The following is a 22,496-nucleotide window of genomic DNA, read 5'->3' as shown; positions in this document are numbered from 1 at the left end:
ATTGTATCTGTTTGAATTAACAAATTAAATGATAAAGTTAATAGGTAAGGAATGGTTTTCGAGAAAGATAAAAAAAAAGGACTTACTGATAAGTAACCAATTGTTCCTTCGACGTTAATGTACTGGAGTGGAGTTACAGTGTTCGATTGTTATTGATATCCAAGAATTAGAGATGAAGAGTAAGGGAAAGATAGTGGTGAGTCGATTTAAATTAGATTTTATGAGATTGAATGCCTCAGATTGTAGAGTAATATGGGTTGGTGATCACATTTAAGTGTGTTGGGCTGATATTAATGGGCCTTTGAAATATTGGAAACTCTATTCCACTCTCTTCGTACTTTTCAACAGTAAAATAGTACAATTACATTTACTTTTGAATAAACTAATTGGAAAATAATGTTATTGTATGATTTTTGGGTTTAGATATTTTGTTGAGTTGTATGGGTTGGTGGTAACATTTAAAATTGTTGGGCTTATATGAATGGGCCTTTACCAACCTTTTTTAATGAATTAAACCACTTCGTACGTCAGGAAAAAAGTAATAGTACATTTTTTTATTTGTGGAAAATAAAGATTGAAAAGTAAGGATGTTTTTTTTTTTGTATGAATTGATGACATTTTTTAGTAGAATGGGTAGTTTCTCCCATTTATATATGTTGGGCATTTATATATGTTGGGCTGATATTAATGGGCCCTTCACCTACATCTTCTTATGAATTAAACCGTCGTTGTACGTTAGAACAGTACCGTAGTACATTAGGTTTTCTGGGAAAACGGGATTGATGAATAATGTTGACATTTGACCATACTACGTACGCCTACACGTGTATTTAACTGTGTAATTCAGAAATTTAACCACCCCTCTTTTGACACATCAGATGTGCCCAATGGAGTACATCCCAATAGAGTACAGCTAACTAAAAAACGTACTATAGGGTTATTCTCCACGACTTATATAACACACTTGAGACGTTTTCCAATCCAGCATCAAGTTTATAGAGAAATTAACTTGTAATTTAGTTATTAGCATTACATATATCAAGTATGAGTTCAGGTCCACACTGGGTTATTTTCAATGGACCAAATGAAGGTATCTATAGTAGGTACGAAGACGCTGTAAGCAAAAACACTACTTCTGATGCGTCCATAAAAATAATTCGTTATGAATCTTTCATAGAAGCTTTCTCTGCTTTATGTCTACATGGAGAGACGGGACAATGCTTCAATGGGCAGCAAGCTAGAGAACTTTGCTGTGTTAATGAGTTTCCCTGCATGTGGGATTCTGATGATGATAATGATGAAGAGGTTATCCTTAATTCTGTTTGCTCACTGTTTGATGAGGGTGAATGCTCTGGTGCAAATAAATCACCCGAACAGGACAATGTGAAAGATTCGAATGACAAAGGTGAGGACCGAAATGGAGATGATATAGAAGTTGGGGACAAAGGAGGAGTGGATACTTCTCCAAAAAACAGTAAATGATGCACTGTGTTAGTGTCCAAGTTATGTTATTTTATATTTTGATGCTATAATGTACTATCAGTATTTGTTATGAAATCTGTACTTCGGTTTATTTTGGAGTATTAATGTCACTTTCCTCATTAATTAATTTTGGAATTAAAAGTGAAGTGAATCATTGTGAAATCACAACTGCAAACAGAAAGAAAATAGACTTAAAATAATATAGTAGAGTTACATACAACTATATATATAATGGAGGTAAGTTCTTCAATCTCATTAAATGGCCTAACAAAAAGTTGATAGAACGGCCATATGAGATGAGTTGTAACAAAAGTACACTATATATATATAAAATACCACGATTGAAACCGAACGGATGTTCAATCAAGTTCTATAACTTGAGGGAACTTCCGTTGAGACGGAGGGCTATTGTCTCTGAATGTGGACTTTGGTCGTGAAGGACTTTCTCTTGGAGTAGTGATTGGTGATTCTTGTTTTACATGAAGTGGGTAGTGGGGTATGGACACCTCGGTGTAGTCGAGAATGTCATCCATGATACCCTCTAATTTTTGTCTTAAAGTGTTGGCTTCTTGCATGGCGTGGGCTGTATGGTACAGGTGTTCCGCCAGTTTGTACGACTCCTGCTTGGCCTCCGTGGCTCGTGAATGAGCCTTCCTTATAAGCTTTCCGTGTTCGTGGAGAACAGACTCGAGCCTTGCACAGTTAGGACACCCTGACATGGAGGCTGAACGGAGTCTTGGACTCCGTGACGGTGTACCTACGGGTCTTGTGGAAGAAAAAGGATGCGGTGGGGATTTTGGAGGACTTGTTTCAAAGGGGTTGAAGTTTTGGTAAGGGTCCATTTGATTTAGGAAATAGTAAAACGGGGTTTCAAAAAAAATGCTTAGTTTGTATAACCTAACCTTTACTTATATAGTGGTTTGGTTGGTTGATGTACACGTGATTGGGTTCATGTAATAATAATGGATTTTTTTTTCCCAATTAAACCATTTAATAGTTAATAAATTTTGACAATGGTAATATCCACTTACGACAATCTCAAAAATCCCAATTTACCCATTTAGTTAACCAATTTTAATAGAAGGAGAAGGTCAATCAAATCCAAACAAAATCTAAGTAATATAAAAAAAGTACTATGTGATGTGACATTTTTCTATTAAAAAAAATAGTACGTACGGTTTTATGATTTAAATAATAATTTCCAGAATTAAAGTAAAAAAAAAATGTCACATCACCATCTTGAAATAATAAGTACATGGTTTAAATGGTGAAATAAAAAATGTGATATGACATCCACTCATTTCAGTAGTCAATAATTTATTAAAATTTCACATCATAATCGTTGTTGGGACCACTACCATAGTTAATTAACTTAGTTTTGTTAATTTTGTTGGGTAATACTATCATAGGGACTACTATCGTATTAAAGCTGACCTAATTCATTTGTCCAAATTTTAATAACAAAAATGTGATATTAGTATATTAGAGCCCAACAAATATTAAATCTCCTTAAGTAATATACGTAGGTTTCGTGTTTGCATATAGTATCTTAATTAACTCAAATCAGGGAATCCCATGAGATCTGCATGTACTGAGTTTGATTTGACGTTACACTGTGACATCTCTGACGTACGTTATTTAAAGTATAGGAAATATTCCATTTAACGTCAGTGAGTACACTGTGGGACGTAGACAGAAAATTAAATATTGATAAGACAACAATTGGTTTTTTTAGTGAGTATGTAGAAATTAAAATTAGAGGAAATAGTCCGTACTTGGTTAAGAAGATTACAATATTTGGACAATTTTGAAATAATTCCCAACAATATAAGAACGTGGACTATTAATAATGGGTAGTAGTCCAAATTTAGTACAACTCCTAAATAGGAAATGGTTTAAACTGTATTAAAATAAGTATTTTACGAATAAATATGTACGAAATTATAGTTTACATTTGACAAAAAATTCTAATTATCTCATTAAATTCAAATATTGAGTAAACATAATTGCACCATACTGTATTTACGATGTCAAGTACTGTGCACATATATTGATGTACGTTATTTTCAAACTTGAACTTATTGAGATATGGGAGATCCAGCTTCTGCCGTACATTGAAATACGTCCCAAATATATTTGCTAATTAATTTGTGGGAACCACATTACAATTTTTCACATCTTGATTACAATAAAGTATTCAACATTATAAATTTCCACTATTTAAAGTGAACACCCAACTACCATTACCATGAAGATGTTATGAATCCGTGTTGGTAAAATTAATATTAAATATTTTCATTTAAAACCTGATTTGACTAGACTGTACAACCTATCAATGAAGATGACTTTGTCAATGCATTGGAAAAAGGCATTTGGAAAACCCAACCAAATGGTGATGTGAGTTCAAATTTCAAATGAAATAATATTTAAAAATAATAATTAATAATTTCGAAGGTATTACTAATTACTTGATAGTAATTATATGTCATTATTTTACTAACTTTGTACCATTAATCCGTATAAGGTGACAACAGTAGGGTGTACGATGTACTTTGAAAACCCTAGCTCATCCACTTATTTTATTATGGAATTATTTTTTAAAATCTGACATTGCAAGTGTTGTTCATAACTTATTGGAAATAGTGAAACTCAATGGCACATATTCGGTCAACATAGTTCCATTCCAAATAAAATTTAAGTTTACAGTTACAAAGACATACACAATAGAACAGAATTTGTACATAACATAGTTCTATCCCAAAATAAATTAATTAGGATGTTTTTTACACTGAAAAATGTAGGTTGTATTGAGATATACTATAATATCGGTACTGTTATCACATGATGCTTTATTTGACTCAAGACTTTAGTTTTCCACCCCGCGTGTCGATTTTGGTCCAGTGTTTGGCGCACCGACGGCTGTATCAAATATGATAACACTCATCCCTCGATGGCCTTGTGGACTGCGGGAGGTTGGGTAGGTTCGGTTGGATGGGATATTTGGCGGCGTCTCAAGTAGTTCTGTCCAGCCTAATCCACCCGTCCGAACCCTTCTTCAACATTACCTGAATATACATGGAGCACGTACATCAAATTTCTAAGAATCAATTTGTAATAATATACTATTGAAATAAATAGACAAAAATAGTTCAGTTATTACCCAGATTTATTATGAGATGATTGATTGAATTGCTGAAATTTCCTTAATGCATCTACAACACACGGTTGTAGTGCATACCAATCCTTCTGTTTACACATCTTCACTTCGGTGCAACAACAATACATAATTTATTTTTTCATATATTATCCCTACACATATGTGTACAGGAAGGGAGTGAGTTCTCTAGGAAAGAGAACAATACTAAATTGAGGTATGAAGGAGTAAGGACAGGTAGAGGGGTATATATAGTACTTGTGGATGTGATTGTGTTGTGTAGTCTTTTCAAAAATTAAAAAATAATAATTAATACAAACTGGTACGGCTAAAGATGGGGTGATATGAGACCAATACAAACCTGATTTTGTCAATGCATTGAAAACCGTTAGTTCAACATACCCAACCAACTAATAAATTTTCCTTGAAAGACGTAATTTGAACCAACCTATTGACCGGTTTTGTTATGGTTTGGTTCAGTTTATACGTGTAAGAAATTAGTACAATTTGTGAGAAAAAAAAATTATTATTAGTTTGTATTGGAATTCTAATTTCCAATAATCAGTTGACATGTGTAGGATGTATTACCTTCTTTAATAAAATAAAAAATATTTATTTAAATATACAAACCTTTGAAGTCAATATGAATGAAAATAATGTTTTAATTTAAATATACATTTTGAATTTTGACTGGGTTAATATCAATGAAACTTAATTTTTGTCTTATGCTAATAAAATCTCCTACAGTACATATGATGTGACATATAACTATGTAAAACTCAGCCAAGTACGTTTTTACAATAAAATAATAATTTCAACACTTAAAGTAAACAACAAATCCTTCGAAACCCTAAAAAACGATTTTAAATAAATGAGGAAGACCTTTTTTGTATTTTAAAATAATAAACATTTTAATAATATTTTCCCATCACTCCATATACGGTCAAATCAGTAGGTTGTACTATCCACTAGAATAACCTAAAATAAAAATTACGTAGAAATCTGTTATTACTATAATTAAATTATTTAACTAATTCTGTTCTTAATAAAATTACAGAATTTATTAAAAAGAAAATCAAGTACTATAGTACTATTTATTTTTTTGATCTAAGTCAAATATTTTATGTATATTTTTTAGTACAGTTTTCTTAAAAAAAAATGATTTTAATAATTAATTAATATCTCATTGATTGGGACAAGATACCGTAAAATACGGTTGTTTAATTTTTGGTATTGTTTATTAGTGGATTTAATATAAACCAGTTAACCATGTACATCTTCAGATTGAGCGTCCAATAAAAATAAAAGACAAATTATGCAACCAATTAATTATCATAATTATTTTAGTACGTAAATTGATTAATTATCATTATTATTTGATACTGTAAACATACATTGTATTGAGATGAATTTGTACATATACTATAACATCGGGACTCTTATTACATGAGGAAGCAATTTGACCTAAGGCTGTAAAAAACGCTGACATTTGCCTCCCGCATATCTTTTCTTCAAGGGTCTGGCGCACCGTTGTGTCAAATATAATAACACTCATTCCTCGGTGGCCTTGTCCACTCGGGAGGTTAAGGTTCGGTAGGGTGACATATCTGGGTGGCCGTTTTGGAAGTAGTTCCCTCCACCCTACTCCACCCATCCTAAACCTTCGTCAACATTTCCTGAATATACATGTACCACATACAACAAATTTTTAAGAAACAATTTGTAATAATATACTATTGAAATAAATAGACATAAAGAGTTGAGTTATTACCGAAATTTGTTATGAGATGATTGATTGAATTGCTGAAATTCCCTTGATGCACCTACAACACACGGTTGCAGTGCATACCAATCCTTCTGTTTACACATCTTCACTTTGGTGCAACAACAATACATAATTTATTTTTTTAATATATTATACACACGTCTACATATAGGGAGTGAGTTGTCTAGGATAGAAAACAATACGAAATTGTGAAGGAGTAAGGAGAGGTAGAGGGGTATATATAGTACTTGTGGATGTGATTGTTGAGTGTAGTCTTCACAAAAATTTAAAAATAATAATCAATATAACCCTAGGTACGGCTACAAATAACCTAAAGCTATTTATTTGACTTTTTCAATCCCTTGAAAAACGTAATATCAACAAACCCAACCCCCTACTAACTTTTCCTTGGAAAACGTAATTCGAACCAATATGCATGCTCGGTTTTGTTCTGAATTGGTTCACTGTGTTAAACAAAAATTATGTATTTAAATAAGGTAAATGTTGTTCCCATTGTTATCACATGTAGCAACAAATATCCTAATATTATGTCCAAATAAACATGTGTGGCCAAATGAATAAGAAATTAAATTAGGATGTTTACTAATAATGAAAACTCAATATTTTTTTAAATACGATTTTAATATTTCATTGAAATATTATTCGTTGGAATAAATATTGCAATAATTTTTGTAAGATTACATTAACGTATTAATCGTTGGAATGAAGATTATAATAATTTTTGGACTACTATATAAATATAGATATTTAAAAACAAAACCGTTTAATGTTATGAATACAATAGTAGTTTAAGACAAGAAGTGACTCTAGTAATAAAATCAGGAGAATAGTGAATCCGGTACGCTTCATGATGAATTGAGTACATACTCAACCCAAACAACCTAAATTCATAGTGCGACTTCTGCCATACTGCATCGGTGTCAGTCTGTACAACCCTAGGTCGAACTTGATTCGGTGAGTTCGTTAGAAGAGGAGTGACTCCGGTACCCAACAGCAAACTTCACTACATACTGTGTCACCGCGCCCGTAAACACCGCGAGTGACAGCGTCAGTACTACGAATGGTTGACTGCCGCTCATTAGAACCCTAGCCCGAGAGGATGTTCAGTGAGTTCGTTAGGAGGATAGTGACTCCGGTACACCAAAGCTAACTTGACTACATACTCTGTGTCACAAGGCCCGTAAACACCGCAAGTGACAGCGTCAGTACTACGAATGGTTGAGTGTCACTCCGTACAACCCTAGGTCGAACTGGATTCAGTGAGTTCGTTAGGAGGATAGTGACTCCGGTACACCAAAGCTAACTTGACTACATACTGTGTGTCACCTTAACAAAAAAACACCGCCAGTAACAGTGTGAGTGCTATGAACGGTTGACTGGCGCTCATTAGAACCCTAGCCCGAGAGGATGTCAAGTGAGTTCGTCATGAGGATAGTGACTCCGGTACACGAATGGTGACATGAGTACTTACTGTGTGTCACATTAACCAAAAAACACCGCCTGTAACAGTGTGAGTGCTATGAACGGTTGACTGCCGCTCATTAGAACCCTAGCCCGAGAGGATGTTCAGTGAGTTCGTTAGGAGGATAGTGACTCCGGTACACCAAAGCTACGTTGACTACATACTGTGTGTCACCTTAACCAAAAAACACTGCCTATAACAGTGTGAGTGCTATGAACGGTTGACTGGCGCTCATTAGAACCCTAGCCCGAGAGGATGTTCAGTGAGTTCGTTAGGAGGATAGTGACTCTGGTACACCAAAGCTACCTTGACTACATACTGTGTGTCAACTTAACCAAAAAAACACCGCCTGTAACAGTGTGAGTGCTATGAACGGTTGACTGCCGCTCATTAGAACCCTAGCCCGAGAGGATGTTCAGTGAGTTCGTTAGGAGGATAGTGACTCCGGTACACGAGTGGTGACATGAGTACTTACTGTGTGTCACATTAACCAAAAAATACCGCCAGTAACAGTGTGAGTGCTATGAACGGTTGACTGCCGCTCATTAGAACCCTAGCCCGAGAGGATGTTCAGTGAGTTCGTTAGGAGGATAGTGACTCCGGTACACGAGTGGTGACATGAGTACTTACTGTGTGTCACATTAACCAAAAAATACCACCAGTAACAGTGTGAGTGCTATGAACGGTTGACTGCCGCTCATTAGAACCCTAGCCCGAGAGGATGTTCAGTGAGTTCTTTAGGAGGATACTGACTCCGGTACACGAGTGGTGATATGAGTACTTACTGTGTGTCACATTAACGAAAAAACACCGCCAGTAACAGTGTGAGTGCTATGAACGGTTGACTGACGCTCATTAGAACCCTAGCCCGAGAGGATGTTCAGTGAGTTCATCATGAGGATAGTGACTCCGGTACACGAGTGGTTACATGAGTACTTACTCTGTGTCACATTAACCAAAAAACACCACAAGTAACAGTGTGAGTGCTATGAACGGTGGACTGCCGCTCATTAGAAACCTAGCCCGAGATGATGTTCAGTGAGTTCGTTAGGAGGATAGTGACTCCGGTACACGAGTGGTGACATGAGTACTTACTGTGTGTCACATTAACCAAAAAATACCGCCAGTAACGGTGTGAGTGCTAAGAACGGTTGACTGCCGCTCATTAGAACCCTAGCCCGAGAGGATGTTGAGTGAGTTCGTCATGAGGATAGTGACTCCGGTACACGAGTGGTGACATGAGTACTTACTGTGTGTCACATTAACCAAAAAATACCACCAGTAACAGTGTGAGTGCTATGAACGGTTGACTGCCGCTCATTAGAACCCTAGCCCGAGAGGATGTTCAGTGAGTTCGTTAGGAGGATAGTGACTCCGGTACATGAGTGGTGACATGAGTACTTACTGTGTGTCACATTAACCAAAAAATACCGCCAGTAACAGTGTGAGTGCTATGAACGGTTGACTGCCGCTCTTTAGAACCCTAGCCCGAGAGGAAGTTCAGTGAGTTCATCGTGAGGATAGTGACTCCGGTACACGAGTGGTGACATGAGTACTTACTGTGTGTCACATTAACCAAAAAACACCACCAGTAACAGTGTGAGTGCTATGAACGGTTGACTGCCGCTCATTAGAACCCTAGCCCGAGAGGATGTTCAGTGAGTTCGTTAGGAGGATAGTGACTCCGGTACACGAGTGGTGACATGAGTACTTACTGTGTGTCACATTAACCAAAAAATACCGCCAGTAACAGTGTGAGTGCTATGAACGGTTGACTGCCGCTCATTAGAACCCTAGCCCGAGAGGATGTTCAGTGAGTTCGTCATGAGGATAGTGACTCCGGTACACGAGTGGTGACATGAGTACTTACTGTGTGTTACATTAACCAAAAAATACCACCAGTAACAGTGTGAGTGCTATGAACGGTTGACTGCCGCTCATTAGAACCCTTGCCCGAGAGGATGTTCAGTGAGTTCGTTAGGAGGATAGTGACTCCGGTACACGAGTGATGACATGAGTACTTACTGTGTGTCACATTAACCAAAAAACACCGCCAGTAACAGTGTGAGTGCTATGAACGGTTGACTGCCGCTCATTAGAACCCTAGCCCGAGAGGATGTTCAGTGAGTTCATCGTGAGGATAGTGACTCCGGTACACGAGTGGTGACATGAGTACTTACTGTGTGTCACATTAACCAAAAAACACCACCAGTAACAGTGTGAGTGCTATGAACGGTTGACTGCCGCTCATTAGAACCCTAGCTCGAGAGGATGTTCAGTGAGTTCGTTAGGAGGATAGTGACTCCGGTACACGAGTGGTGACATGAGTACTTACTGTGTGTCACATTAACCAAAAAATACCGCCATTAACAGTGTGAGTGCTATGAACGGTTGACTGCCGCTCATTAGAACCCTAGCCCGAGAGGATGTTCAGTGAGTTCGTTAGGAGGATAGTGACTCCGGTACACGAGTGGTGACATGAGTACTTACTGTGTGTCACATTAACCAAAAAATACCACCAGTAACAGTGTGAGTGCTATGAACGGTTGACTGCCGCTCATTAGAACCCTAGCCCGAGAGGATGTTCAGTGAGTTCGTTAGGAGGATAGTGACTCCGGTACACCAAAGCTAACTTGACTACATACTGTGTGTCACCTTAACCAAAAAACACCGCTAGTAACAGTGGGAGTGCTATGAACGGTTGACTGGCGCTCATTAGAACCCTAGCCCGAGAGGATGTCAAGTGAGTTCGTCATGAGGATAGTGACTCCGGTACACGAATGGTGACATGAGTACTTACTGTGTGTCACATTAACCAAAAAACACCGCCTGTAACAGTGTGAGTGCTATGAACGGTTGACTGCCGCTCATTAGAACCCTAGCCCGAGAGGATGTTCAGTGAGTTCGTTAGGAGGATAGTGACTCCGTTACACGAGTGGTGACATGAGTACTTACTGTGTGTCACATTAACCAAAAAATACCACCAGTAACAGTGTGAGTGCTATGAACGGTTGACTGCCACTCATTAGAACCCTAGCCCGAGAGGATGTTCAGTGAGTTCGTTAGGAGGATAGTGACTCCGGTACACGAGTGGTGACATGAGTACTTACTGTGTGTCACATTAACCAAAAAATACCACCAGTAACAGTGTGAGTGCTATGAACGGTTGACTGTCGCTCATTAGAACCCTAGGCCGAGAGGATGTTCAGTGAGTTCGTTAGGAGGATACTGACTCCGGTACACGAGTGGTGACATGAGTACTTACTGTGTGTCACATTAACGAAAAAACACCGCCAGTAACAGTGTGAGTGCTATGAACGGTTGACTGCCTCTCATTAGAACCCTAGCCCGCGAGGATTTTCAGTGAGTTCATCATGAGGATAGTGACTCCGGTACACGAGTGGTTACATGATTACTTACTCTGTGTCACATTAACCAAAAAACACTACAAGTAACAGTGTGAGGGCTATGAACGGTTGACTGCCGCTCATTAGAAACCTAGCCCGAGAGGATGTTCAGTGACTTCGTTAGGAGGATAGTGACTCCGGTACACGAGTGGTGACATGAGTACTTACTGTGTGTCACATTAACCAAAAAATACCGCCAGTAACGGTGTTAGTGCTATGAACGGTTGACTGCCGCTCATTAGAACCCTAGCCCGAGAGGATGTTGAGTGAGTTCGTCATGAGGATAGTGACTCCGGTACATGAGTGGTGACATGAGTACTTACTGTGTGTCACATTAACCAAAAAATACCACCAGTAACAGTGTCAGTGTTATGAACGGTTGACTGCCGCTCATTAGAACCCTAGCCCGAGAGGATGTTCAGTGAGTTCTTTAGGAGGATAGTGACTCCGGTACACGAGTGGTGACATGAGTACTTACTGTGTGTCACATTAACCAAAAAATACCGCCAGTAACAGTGTGAGTGCTATGAACGGTTGACTGCCGCTCATTAGAACCCTAGCCCGAGAGGATGTTCAGTGAGTTCATCGTGAGGATAGTGACTCCGGTACACGAGTGGTGACATGAGTACTTACTGTGTGTCACATTAACCAAAAAACACCACCAGTAACAGTGTGAGTGCTATGAACAGTTGACTGCCGCTCATTAGAACCCTAGCCCGAGAGGATGTTCAGTGAGTTCGTTAGGAGGATAGTGACTCCGGTACACGAGTCTTGACATGAGTACTTACTGTGTGTCACATTAACCAAAAAATACCGCCAGTAACAGTGTGAGTGCTATGAACGGTTGACTGCCGCTCATTAGAACCCTAGCCCGAGAGGATGTTGAGTGAGTTCGTCATGAGGATAGTGACTCCGGTACACGAGTGGTGACATGAGTACTTACTGTGTGTCACATTAACCAAAAAATACCACCAGTAACAGTGTGAGTGCTATGAACGGTTGACTGCCGCTCATTAGAACCCTAGGCCGAGAGGATGTTCAGTGAGTTCGTTAGGAGGATAGTGACTCCGGTACACGAGTGGTGACATGAGTACTTACTGTGTGTCACATTAACCAAAAAATACCGCCAGTAACAGTGTGAGTGCTATGAACGGTTGACTGTCGCTCATTAGAACCATAGCCCGAGAGGATGTTCAGTGAGTTCGTTAGGAGGATAGTGACTCCGGTACACGAGTGGTGACATGAGTACTTACTGTGTGTCACATTAACCAAAAAATACCACCAGTAACAGTGTTAGTGCTATGAACGGTTGACTGCCGCTCATTAGAACCCTAGCCCGAGAGGATGTTCAGTGAGTTTGTTAGGAGAATAGTTACTCTGGTACACGAGTGGTGACATGAGTACTTACTGTGTGTCACATTAACGAAAAAACACCGCCAGTAACAGTGTGAGTGCTATAAACGGTTGACTGCCGCTCATTAGAACCCTAGCCCGAGAGGATGTTCAGTGAGTTCATCATGAGGATAGTGACTCCGGTACACGAGTGGTGACATGAGTACTTACTGTGTGTCACATTAACCAAAAAACACCACCAGTAACAGTGTGAGTGCTATGAACGGTTGACTGCCGCTCATTAGAACCCTAGCCCGAGAGGATGTTCAGTGAGTTCGTTAGGAGGATAGTGACTCCGGTACACGAGTGGTGACATGAGTACTTACTGTGTGTCACATTAACCAAAAAATACCGCCAGTAACGGTGTGAGTGCTAAGAACGGTTGACTGCCGCTCATTAGAACCCTAGCCCGAGAGAATGTTGAGTGAGTTCGTCATGAGGATAGTGACTCCGGCACACGAGTGGTGACATGAGTACTTACTGTGTGTTACATTAACCAAAAAATACCACCAGTAACAGTGTGAGTGCTATGAACGGTTGACTGCCGCTCATTAGAACCCTAGCCCGAGAGGATGTTCAGTGAGTTCGTTAGGAGGATAGTGACTCCGGTACACGAGTGGTGACATGAGTACTTACTGTGTGTCACATTAACGAAAAAACACTGCCAGTAACAGTGTGAGTGCTATGAACGGTTGACTGCCGCTCATTAGAACCCTAGCCCGAGAGGATGTTCAGTGACTTCATCGTGAGGATAGTGACTCCGCTACACGAGTGGTGACATGAGTACTTACTGTGTGTCACATTAACCAAAAAACACCACCAGTAACAGTGTGGGTGCTATGAACGGTTGACTGCCGCTCATTAGAACCCTAGCCCGAGAGGATGTTCAGTGAGTTCGTTAGGAGAATAGTTACTCCGGTACACGAGTGGTGACGTGAGTACTTACTGTGTGTCACATTAACCAAAAAATACCGCCAGTAACAGTGTGAGTGCTATGAACGGTTGACTGCCGCTCATTAGAACCCTAGCCCGAGAGGATGTTCAGTGAGTTCGTTAGGAGGATAGTGACTCCGGTACACGAGTGGTGACATGAGTACTTACTGTGTGTCACATTAACCAAAAAATACCACCAGTAACAGTGTGAGTGCTATGAACGGTTGACTGCCGCTCATTAGAACCCTAGCCCGAGAGGATGTTCAGTGAGTTCGTTAGGAGGATAGTGACTCCGGTACACCAAAGCTAACTTGACTACATACTGTGTGTCACCTTAACCAAAAAACACCGCTAGTAACAGTGTGAGTGCTATGAACGGTTGACTGGCGCTCATTAGAACCCTAGCCCGAGAGGATGTCAAGTGAGTTCGTCATGAGGATAGTGACTCCGGTACACGAATGGTGACATGAGTACTTACTGTGTGTCACATTAACCAAAAAACACCGCCTGTAGCAGTGTGAGTGCTATGAACGGTTGACTGTCGCTCATTAGAACCCTAGCCCGAGAGGATGTTCAGTGAGTTCGTTAGGAGGATAGTGACTCCGGTACACCAAAGCTACCTTGACTACATACTGTGTGTCACCTTAACCAAAAAACACCGCCAGTAACAGTGTGAGTGCTATGAACGGTTGACTGCCGCTCATTAGAACCCTAGCCCGAGAGGATGTTCAGTGAGTTCATCGTGAGGATAGTGACTCTGCTACACCAATGCTAACTTGAGTACTTACTGTGTGTCAGAGATACTGATAGTAACAGGATGTTCATTGTTACCATAACGAACCCCCCGTGAAAAATTGTAAATTTTTAAAAAATATTCCAACATGTAATTTTGGGCTTCACGATTGAGACTATGATAGAAACAGGATGTTCACTGTAGACAACACTAATTTTTTTTTTATAATAATTATATAATATTTAAAAAAACTAAATAATTGTAAAGAAATATAATCAAGACTTTTATAAATGTATTTGTTTGTATTTTTATATTTTTAAGTGTGGTAATAATATATTCGGGTGTTTGCAGTGTGGGTAGTGTAGTTTTTAACCTTTTTTTTAACCAATCCATACATGCAGTTTTTCCTATTTCTCAAACCGCACTCGCACCGCGAAACTAAAAATCGCAGAACTCGCACTGCGGAAAATGGTGCGATGCGGTACAGTTTTTTCGATTTGGACTATTACCAATAATTAAACTATCACAAATACAACAAAACTTGAGCAACATTTGTCAAAAATTAAATTTCAATCAACGTAAATTAAAATATTTAAGGTTTACTAATATTATTTAATGGATTTAACAAATATTTAGTAGTCAAATATGGGACGTACAGTGTTCACTTGATGGACCTTGTCAATTCACACAACACTAAAATATTATTTTAAAAGAAAGGACTGCTTGTGACATGACATGATACGCTTCCCAACGAAACAATCAGCCATGCCCTATTATGTTGTACGAATTAGGTTTTGAAATTGGGGTTTATTTTGGCACCAAGATTGATAATGTTAGAAAATTTTTAAAAAAAAATTCATTTTCCCACCACTAACTCATTTGGAACAGCCTATATATAAACAGGTGCCCCCTTTCCTTGTGAGTAACACACATTATCTCCACCATAGTTAGAACAAAAAAAAAATTGTACACCTCACAAATTATAGTACATCGAACATGGTGGCTGGTGGTGGAGAAGACTCATGCGGGTTCGATGGGGGTGGTCCGCCTTGGAGAAATTCACTTCAGGGACACCCCCATTGCTACTGTGGTGATCTAGCTTATGTTTGGACTTCTAGTAGTAGAGCAAATCATGGTCGTCGATTCTTCGGATGTCCACACTATGTAAGAGTTTTGTCTTTTTAGATTCAAAAGTACTTCTCATTTATGTTTTCTGTACTTAGGCAGCCATGATAAACTAATAGGGTTATTTTCAACTAAGGAGAACGATGAAAGTCGAGGATGTGATTACTTTTGTTGGATCGATAAATCACATGGTAAGAGAAGTACAGATGCTACACCTGGATTGCGAAACCAAATCAAGATTTTGGAAGAAAATAAGAAACGCAATGAGAATGTTATTAGAAAATTAATTTTTATCATTTTTATTTGCCTTTTCATCATTGTCCAACTTATATTGCGTTAAAGATATGGGTTGTCGCAAAATGCAAATGTTTTGTATATCTTATGTTCTCAAAACTTGTTTAACTTAATTGTGTAGAACTTAATAGATGCATGTGGATGATGACGAAAATTACATTTGGTATGAAGTACCCACTACGTTCTCAAAATTATATGTTTACATTTCTAATTTCTGTAGCAAATTTCCTCAATGGGTTCAATGTGAAGTTGCAAAATTATATGTTATTCACATCTTTGTATTTGTTATGTGAAGTATCGCAACTACGAATGTTCTATATTCCATATTTTTCCTCATTACTATGTTATGAAAAACCAAATTTAAGGGGGCTATTGTCTATTTACATTTGGTTAAAGTAATGGGAGTTGATATGGTATGGTTTCAATCTTTTTTTTTAATATGTTCTCAAAACTCAGTTTAAAGTTGAATGAGTACAAAGATTTGGTAACTAACATCAAACAATTAACAAGTGACCTTTGTCGTTATTTGTAATGTTATAGTACATGTGTTTTGAAAATTCGGTTTAAAGTTTAATGACTACAAAGATTTGGTAAGATTAGGCAAGTAACATGATTTCCTTCAAATAATTAAGAAGAAGTCACCTCTTAACCAAAAAAACAAATAAAGAAAATTAAGAAGTCACCTTTGTTTTCGGGTTAAATAATTTCTGTGAAGTACAATCAACTACTTCTGAAGTATGGGTACATTGTAAGAGTTGTTATGGTGTGAGTACAAAGATTTGCTAAGTATGGTTTAATATATTCTCAAAACTAAAATAAACACAAGTCTGTGAACATAATAACCAGTTCCAAACGTCAACTAATAAAAACAGATGTCTAAATCCAAATGCTCCCAAATCCAAACTAAACAACACACAAATAACACAACCTATGCTCCCAAATCCAAACTACACAACACACTAATAACACAACCTATTAATAACACAAGTATTTTTTACACACTATTCACCATATGAAATCTTAGTCTTGCTAGACTGAAACCTAGGGGAGGCTCTTGACGGGGGAAACATGTTTGCATTGCGAGACTTCGCTGTACTGAACCGAGGATCGCGTGGAGACTTTGACGGACTATGCAAAGGGGCCGAGGATGATGCAAATGAGCTGCCTTGTGCAGCCCTACGATCTTCAACCACTTTGGTACGAATTTCATTTTGTTCATCAGTTATGATCCTCGCAGCGATTTCCAAACGTGCCTCAACCGGGTGAAACTGTGCCACAATACAGAAACAAAAACAAAAACTTAGAAAATGTAATTAACTCTAATCAACTTGACAGTAAAACACCGAATAAAATTTAAATTACACAACGTTAATCTCAATCAAACTTGCGTAGTACATTCTGAAATAACTAAACAGTGGTATACCTCATCAACTACTTCTTCCTCATTGGCCACAGCCTCCATGTACTTCATGACGTATACACCGCAATCTCGGTCATTGTCTTGTTGAGGAAGCCCGCGATCTTTCCTGTCAATTCTGAAATCCACGAAAGTCACATTCTTCGACCTATTCTCCTCAAACAAAAGGTCCAACGTCGACAACTGCAAACGTATACAATTAGTTAGATTCAATGAAGAATGAGTTCACATCAAACAATGAAACTTTGCAAGTTTACCATTTCTTTTGTAGCCTCCACACGATACTTCTCATGCATTGCGGTGTGTAGGGAGTCTAGAAATGAGACAACCTTGGACTTCATATTTACTTCGGCACCAAACCAATGTGGTGCACCTTCTAGAGTCAACACCGGCACAAACATCTACAATTGAATAGAGGAACAATAAAGTCAAAAATAAATTGAAATTACAGACCATATAGATATTCGACACTACAATGACCAATATGCATCGCTAACATATCTCAGTTTTCAAAATTACAATTAAGAACGACCATGTGTATATGATGAAGTACCTTGACGCATTTTTCCAAGTTGTCTTCGTAAAATAATTTTGACCACTCCCGGTCTTTCGCAATCCTCTTCACATTAAACGAACCGAGAGTTTTTTGCTGCAAAAGCATTGTTCATCTTGTCAAGTAACAGAAATTACAACCAAACTGAATTACAAAATTTAAAATAAGTTGTACAGCAAAGCAATTACCGAGATGCGAGTGGGCATGTACCAAACACGAGGTTGGTCAGGTAATCGACTATCACGTTCATACTTGTTCATTAGTATAGAAAAACAGTCAATGATCTGCAACAAAATGAAATATGATTTACACATGTACAATAAATGATACATATTTAGTTAATACTTTGACACTTACGGATCCCTCAACTTCTCGCAACGGTCGCAACGATGCCATGCACCTCCTATCCACTTCAAACTTTCGAAATTTCGCAAGCACATATCTGATTCAATTGTAATCAATGTAACTGTTATTAAAAATTTCTACAAGTATATCATAATGAGAAATACGAAAATAACATTTACTTACCCCGGATCTAATGTGTTGCTAAAAATAAACTTGTAAAACCCATATTGGTTACGGGGGATCGCTTCCTTCGTCTTGAAAGGCCTGACAACAGTTCTGCCCGACTCAATGAATTGCTCGTACGCCTTATCGTTGAAGTCATCCTCAATTAAAGGCAGATTCTCCGACTGTGTCTTCTTTGGTTTGACGAGGGCTTTGCCTTTATTCCAGAAAGATGCCACTTCGACTATATCAAAGTCCTCATCGTCGAAGGTCTTATGTGCAGCACCTTCATCTTCAACAGATTTTGTAACAGATAGTGAAGGCGTACTTACAGAATCCACCACATTTTCGTCGGATAGACCAACAACATTAGTCTTTGAACGGACAGGGGACTTCAACGGGGACTCCTCCACGGCCTGGCTGCACTCCGCCTTCTTCCCCGTTTCCGCAGCAGCATCCTCCTCCAACTCTCGTCAATACCACCTACACCTTCTCCTTTGTCCATAAATTTCAAAGAAAATGATCTCAACTGAGACTTTAACTCATTGGAGAAGTACTCCTTCAACTCGTTGATAGAGCTGACAAAGTGATCACTGCTCTTTCTTCCTTCAGAGTCGGAGTAGTAGTTGGGCAGTATTACGGGATTCGAAGTGAGCGTTATCTGTTAAACATAACAAATTTAACAAATTTAATTTTTCAAACCCAAAATAATTAATATCAACTGAAATCACATTACCACATTATAACCAAAATTCGATGTACCTTGTCGCTGTTGGGACCCCCATTGTCTTTCACAAATTTGTAAGCGGACTTACATTGTTTACTACCCCAAAAATCAACGGGGAGCACTGTTCGGTCGACATAACCAAAGTTCCACTCCACGTGAGTCAAGTACACCAACTGTCACAAACAAACAATGTATTAGTAATACATTCGACTAATAAATCACAATATTATATTAGAAACTGAATAAACACATTTACATAAATGAAAGATAACAAAATCAATGTACCTGGAGGAATAAGGTGCAGCCAGATACATTCTTCGTGGCCTTATTTCGAAATCTGAAAATTGAGTTCATCAGATACCTAAACCCCACAGTCGCCCAGTTCTTGTGGCGAATGTCCCTAGTAACCCTAAGGGAGTGCAAGTACCCCAAAGTGATATCGACCCCCATTTTCGGCGCAAGGACTGTCCCTATGACCACCAAAGAAAATTTAATCAGAAATAGGCTGTCTGCCTCAGCGCACTCCAACAAAGATTTCTCCAACCCTGTCAAGGACACGGTGTACTCGACAACGTTCAATATCTCCTCCAGATATCGAGTGTCACTATCACCCTCGGTGACTACAGGATCCCCTCCGTCGTCCACCCCCATAACATCTCCGAACATCGCGGCAGATAAGTGAATTTTCCTCCCATACAAATCCAGTATGCTAGTGGTTGGGTCAACATGTTTGATTAACCAACTCACTAGTCGGGTGTCAACATATGGTGCATCCTCTCTGATGAATGATCCAAATCCAGCATTTTGGATCACATCTTTCTGCTCCAGGTTCAGGTTCTTGCAAATCCTGATTAAACGGTTGAAGGAGCATCGACCGTACACAGATGCTTCTTCACTTTCAGGAGCACCCTCTTCCTCATCCACCTCCACTTTCTTCCCCTTGGCATCAGCTGCCTTTGGTTTCCTCCCCCTTGTTTGCACCGCCTTCTTAGCGGGATTAGGGTTAGGGTCATAGCTTCTCCACTCAGACTTCTCCTCGTCGGTGAAACCTTTATATTGCACTTTCAATTTGTCGGTAGCCTGTAATATGAGGCAAACTTACGTCAACTACAGAGTACATGGAAAGAATCTTAAAGTATGTCAAACAATTACGATGAATTACGGACAATTGACATAAAAAAATTGAGTAACAGTCGACATCAAACCTCTTTCTCAGTTAATCCCTTCTCAGCTGCTCGAAGGGCTTTGTAGTTCGCATTGCTACATGTGGACATAATTTCAATCAAATATATAATAAAATAAATGTTACACATCATTCACACGAGTAAACAACTATCCATCATTCAAAACTTACAAGAAAATTCTCCAAGCAACCGCATTATCGTTCGGCTCGGGGGTCACATCCTTCTTTACGGGTTCAATTCCCCCTTTCCTTTTGCGTTTCCCATCCATGTATGATGAACCTAACCAAATTAAAGATAAACAAATTTAAACGTTAAGGACTACATATTTCAGCAAATACACTATATAAAAATAAATAATTGACCAAAACACAATGAAAATCGTGCATTGTAATCACCTAAAATCACATCAAATCAACTTAACAATTCGACATTGAAAAAATTCAGATTTCAAACACACATTTCATGCTTCTTGCATGTTACACATTAAAGTACATTAAAATGATGTGAAACTCTTTTCAATTAAATGATTTCCACAACCAAAACAATGAACAAAACAACACTTAACTACTAACTCCCATAACTAAAAAGTGGTACAAACGAGTTGGTACAATCCGTGAGAACCAAGAACATAAAGCACACACATGAATAGACAAAATTCCCCCAAACTTAACCAATCTGGGTACCTTGTACCTCTTAATTCATAATGAACAGAGTACAAAACCAGTTGGAAAACATTTAATATCAGAATTAACAAAACAATGCTTCACTACTAACTGTCATAACCAATTTCAATAACTTCTCCAATAATTCATATACACAAAAAATCCAAACTGCCATAGTTTTTATCAATAGTGTATCTCATTAACTCATGAATCTTGTGTCTAAACCATCCAATTTTTCAAAACAAATTCATAACAATAGTAAAATCCAAACTACAACTTCTAATTACAGTACAACAATCACTCACAACAGATAACAAAAAACATCACATTTGGTAAGTAACAATCTGAACTAAAAAATTTAATACCATAGTTTCTTTACCTAACTCAACACATGACAACCATCACCATTCCATTGTTTTCCTTACTTTCAAATTTTTTTTTTCGGTCAATATAGGGCAGCCCACGGTAAAACATTTGGGTAAAAAAAATACACACCAAAATGACCAAACACGTGAATCCAAAACACTTTCACAATAAATTTACCAAATTACCAATCAAAATTGATTTTCAAAAATAATTATTTTCCAGCAACACTATACATACCAATGTTTACATTGCTTTTCTTTCTTTCATTACATTCTTTTTTTAAAATTGTTTCACTGTATTAGGATTGTTAATCATTCTGTTCATGATTCAAGAATCATGGCAGTGACAATGGTGAAAACAGAGAACGAAATCCAATCTTCAATAACTGAATATATTGACTATTATTGCATATATTCAGAGTACAATAGAAGAGTACTTTATATATTCATTACACACCATAACCAAAAAAAATTAAATGCAATCTTCACTAACTGAAAAATAACAACCACTTACAGTGATGAACAATCTCTAACAGACTCTGAACAAAGACCCCTAATACACAGGGAATAAATTAATCCAAAACACTTTCACAATAAAAAAAAACAAACAAAAACTGTACACACATGTAACTTCGATTTTCACCACTCTCAGAATAAAAATCTTGTTCACGAAGCAGATTTAAAGCATGTAGAAAAGATTAAAATTACTCAATAAACAAAAAATGGAACACAAAAACAAAATAAAATGCACATACACGGTTGAAGAACAACACTTCTCTTTACGAAAGTTTAAATCTTTCTTTAACAATGTTAGACAATTTTTCACATCCCCAAACTAAAGAACGAACAAACATGCAAAAGAAGAATAAAGTTGGTACATTCGGAGAAACTTACTTGTACACCGAGGTCGGAGACAGAGAACCAGAAAACGAAGTACAGTAACTCCGAACGCACTGCAGTTTCCTCCCCCAAATTTGAAAATAATTTTAATCACTACAAGAAAATGTGAAGAAGAAGAAGAAGGAAATGTGAAGAAGAAGAAGAAGAAGGAAATGTGAAGAAGAAGAAGAAGAAGAAGAAGAAGAAGAAGAAGAAGAAGAAGAAGGAAATGTGAAGAAGAAGAAGAAGAAGAAGAAGAAGAAGATGAAGAAGGCAATGTGAAGAAGAAGAAGAACGAAATGTGAAGAAGTGTGAAGAAGAACCAAATGTGCCCTAAATACCCCACGAACCCACTATTTAGTGACTTTTCAAAATTGGTAACTGTCACCCGTACATCAAACGTCACACATCACACGTCAATCGTCAATCGGTGT

At 38.1% G+C, this 22,496-nt stretch overlaps 2 protein-coding genes across 3 annotated transcripts; both read right to left on the bottom strand.

Annotated features, from left to right (window-relative positions):
* Nucleotides 1-16,546: 16,546 nt before the first annotated feature.
* LOC133029331 (uncharacterized) lies at nt 16,547-17,786 on the bottom strand. The gene is made up of 2 exons (XM_061101849.1): nt 17,192-17,786; nt 16,547-17,036 (listed from the first exon to the last, which is right to left on the bottom strand). Exons 1-2 carry the CDS (start codon nt 17,237-17,239, stop codon nt 16,770-16,772), a joined length of 315 nt encoding a protein of 104 aa, XP_060957832.1. The 5' UTR covers nt 17,240-17,786; the 3' UTR covers nt 16,547-16,769.
* On the bottom strand, nt 17,782-21,097 carry LOC115719011 (uncharacterized). 2 transcript variants are annotated; one of them, XR_009683471.1, is made up of 3 exons: nt 20,178-21,097; nt 19,008-20,052; nt 17,782-18,906 (listed from the first exon to the last, which is right to left on the bottom strand). XR_009683471.1 is itself a non-coding variant. In XM_061101848.1 (2 exons), exons 1-2 carry the CDS (start codon nt 20,286-20,288, stop codon nt 19,249-19,251), a joined length of 915 nt encoding a protein of 304 aa, XP_060957831.1. In that variant the 5' UTR covers nt 20,289-21,097; the 3' UTR covers nt 17,782-19,248. The 2 variants fall into 2 exon arrangements, 1 of the variants encoding a protein (XP_060957831.1); XM_061101848.1 differs by having other exon boundaries at nt 17,782-20,052.
* Between the last annotated feature and the right edge of the window lie 1,399 nt (nt 21,098-22,496).

This window comes from Cannabis sativa, chromosome 7 (genome assembly GCF_029168945.1).
Source record: "Cannabis sativa cultivar Pink pepper isolate KNU-18-1 chromosome 7, ASM2916894v1, whole genome shotgun sequence".
Classification (NCBI taxonomy): Eukaryota; Viridiplantae; Streptophyta; class Magnoliopsida; order Rosales; family Cannabaceae; genus Cannabis; species Cannabis sativa.
This window is presented reverse-complemented; position numbering and strand designations above follow the sequence as displayed.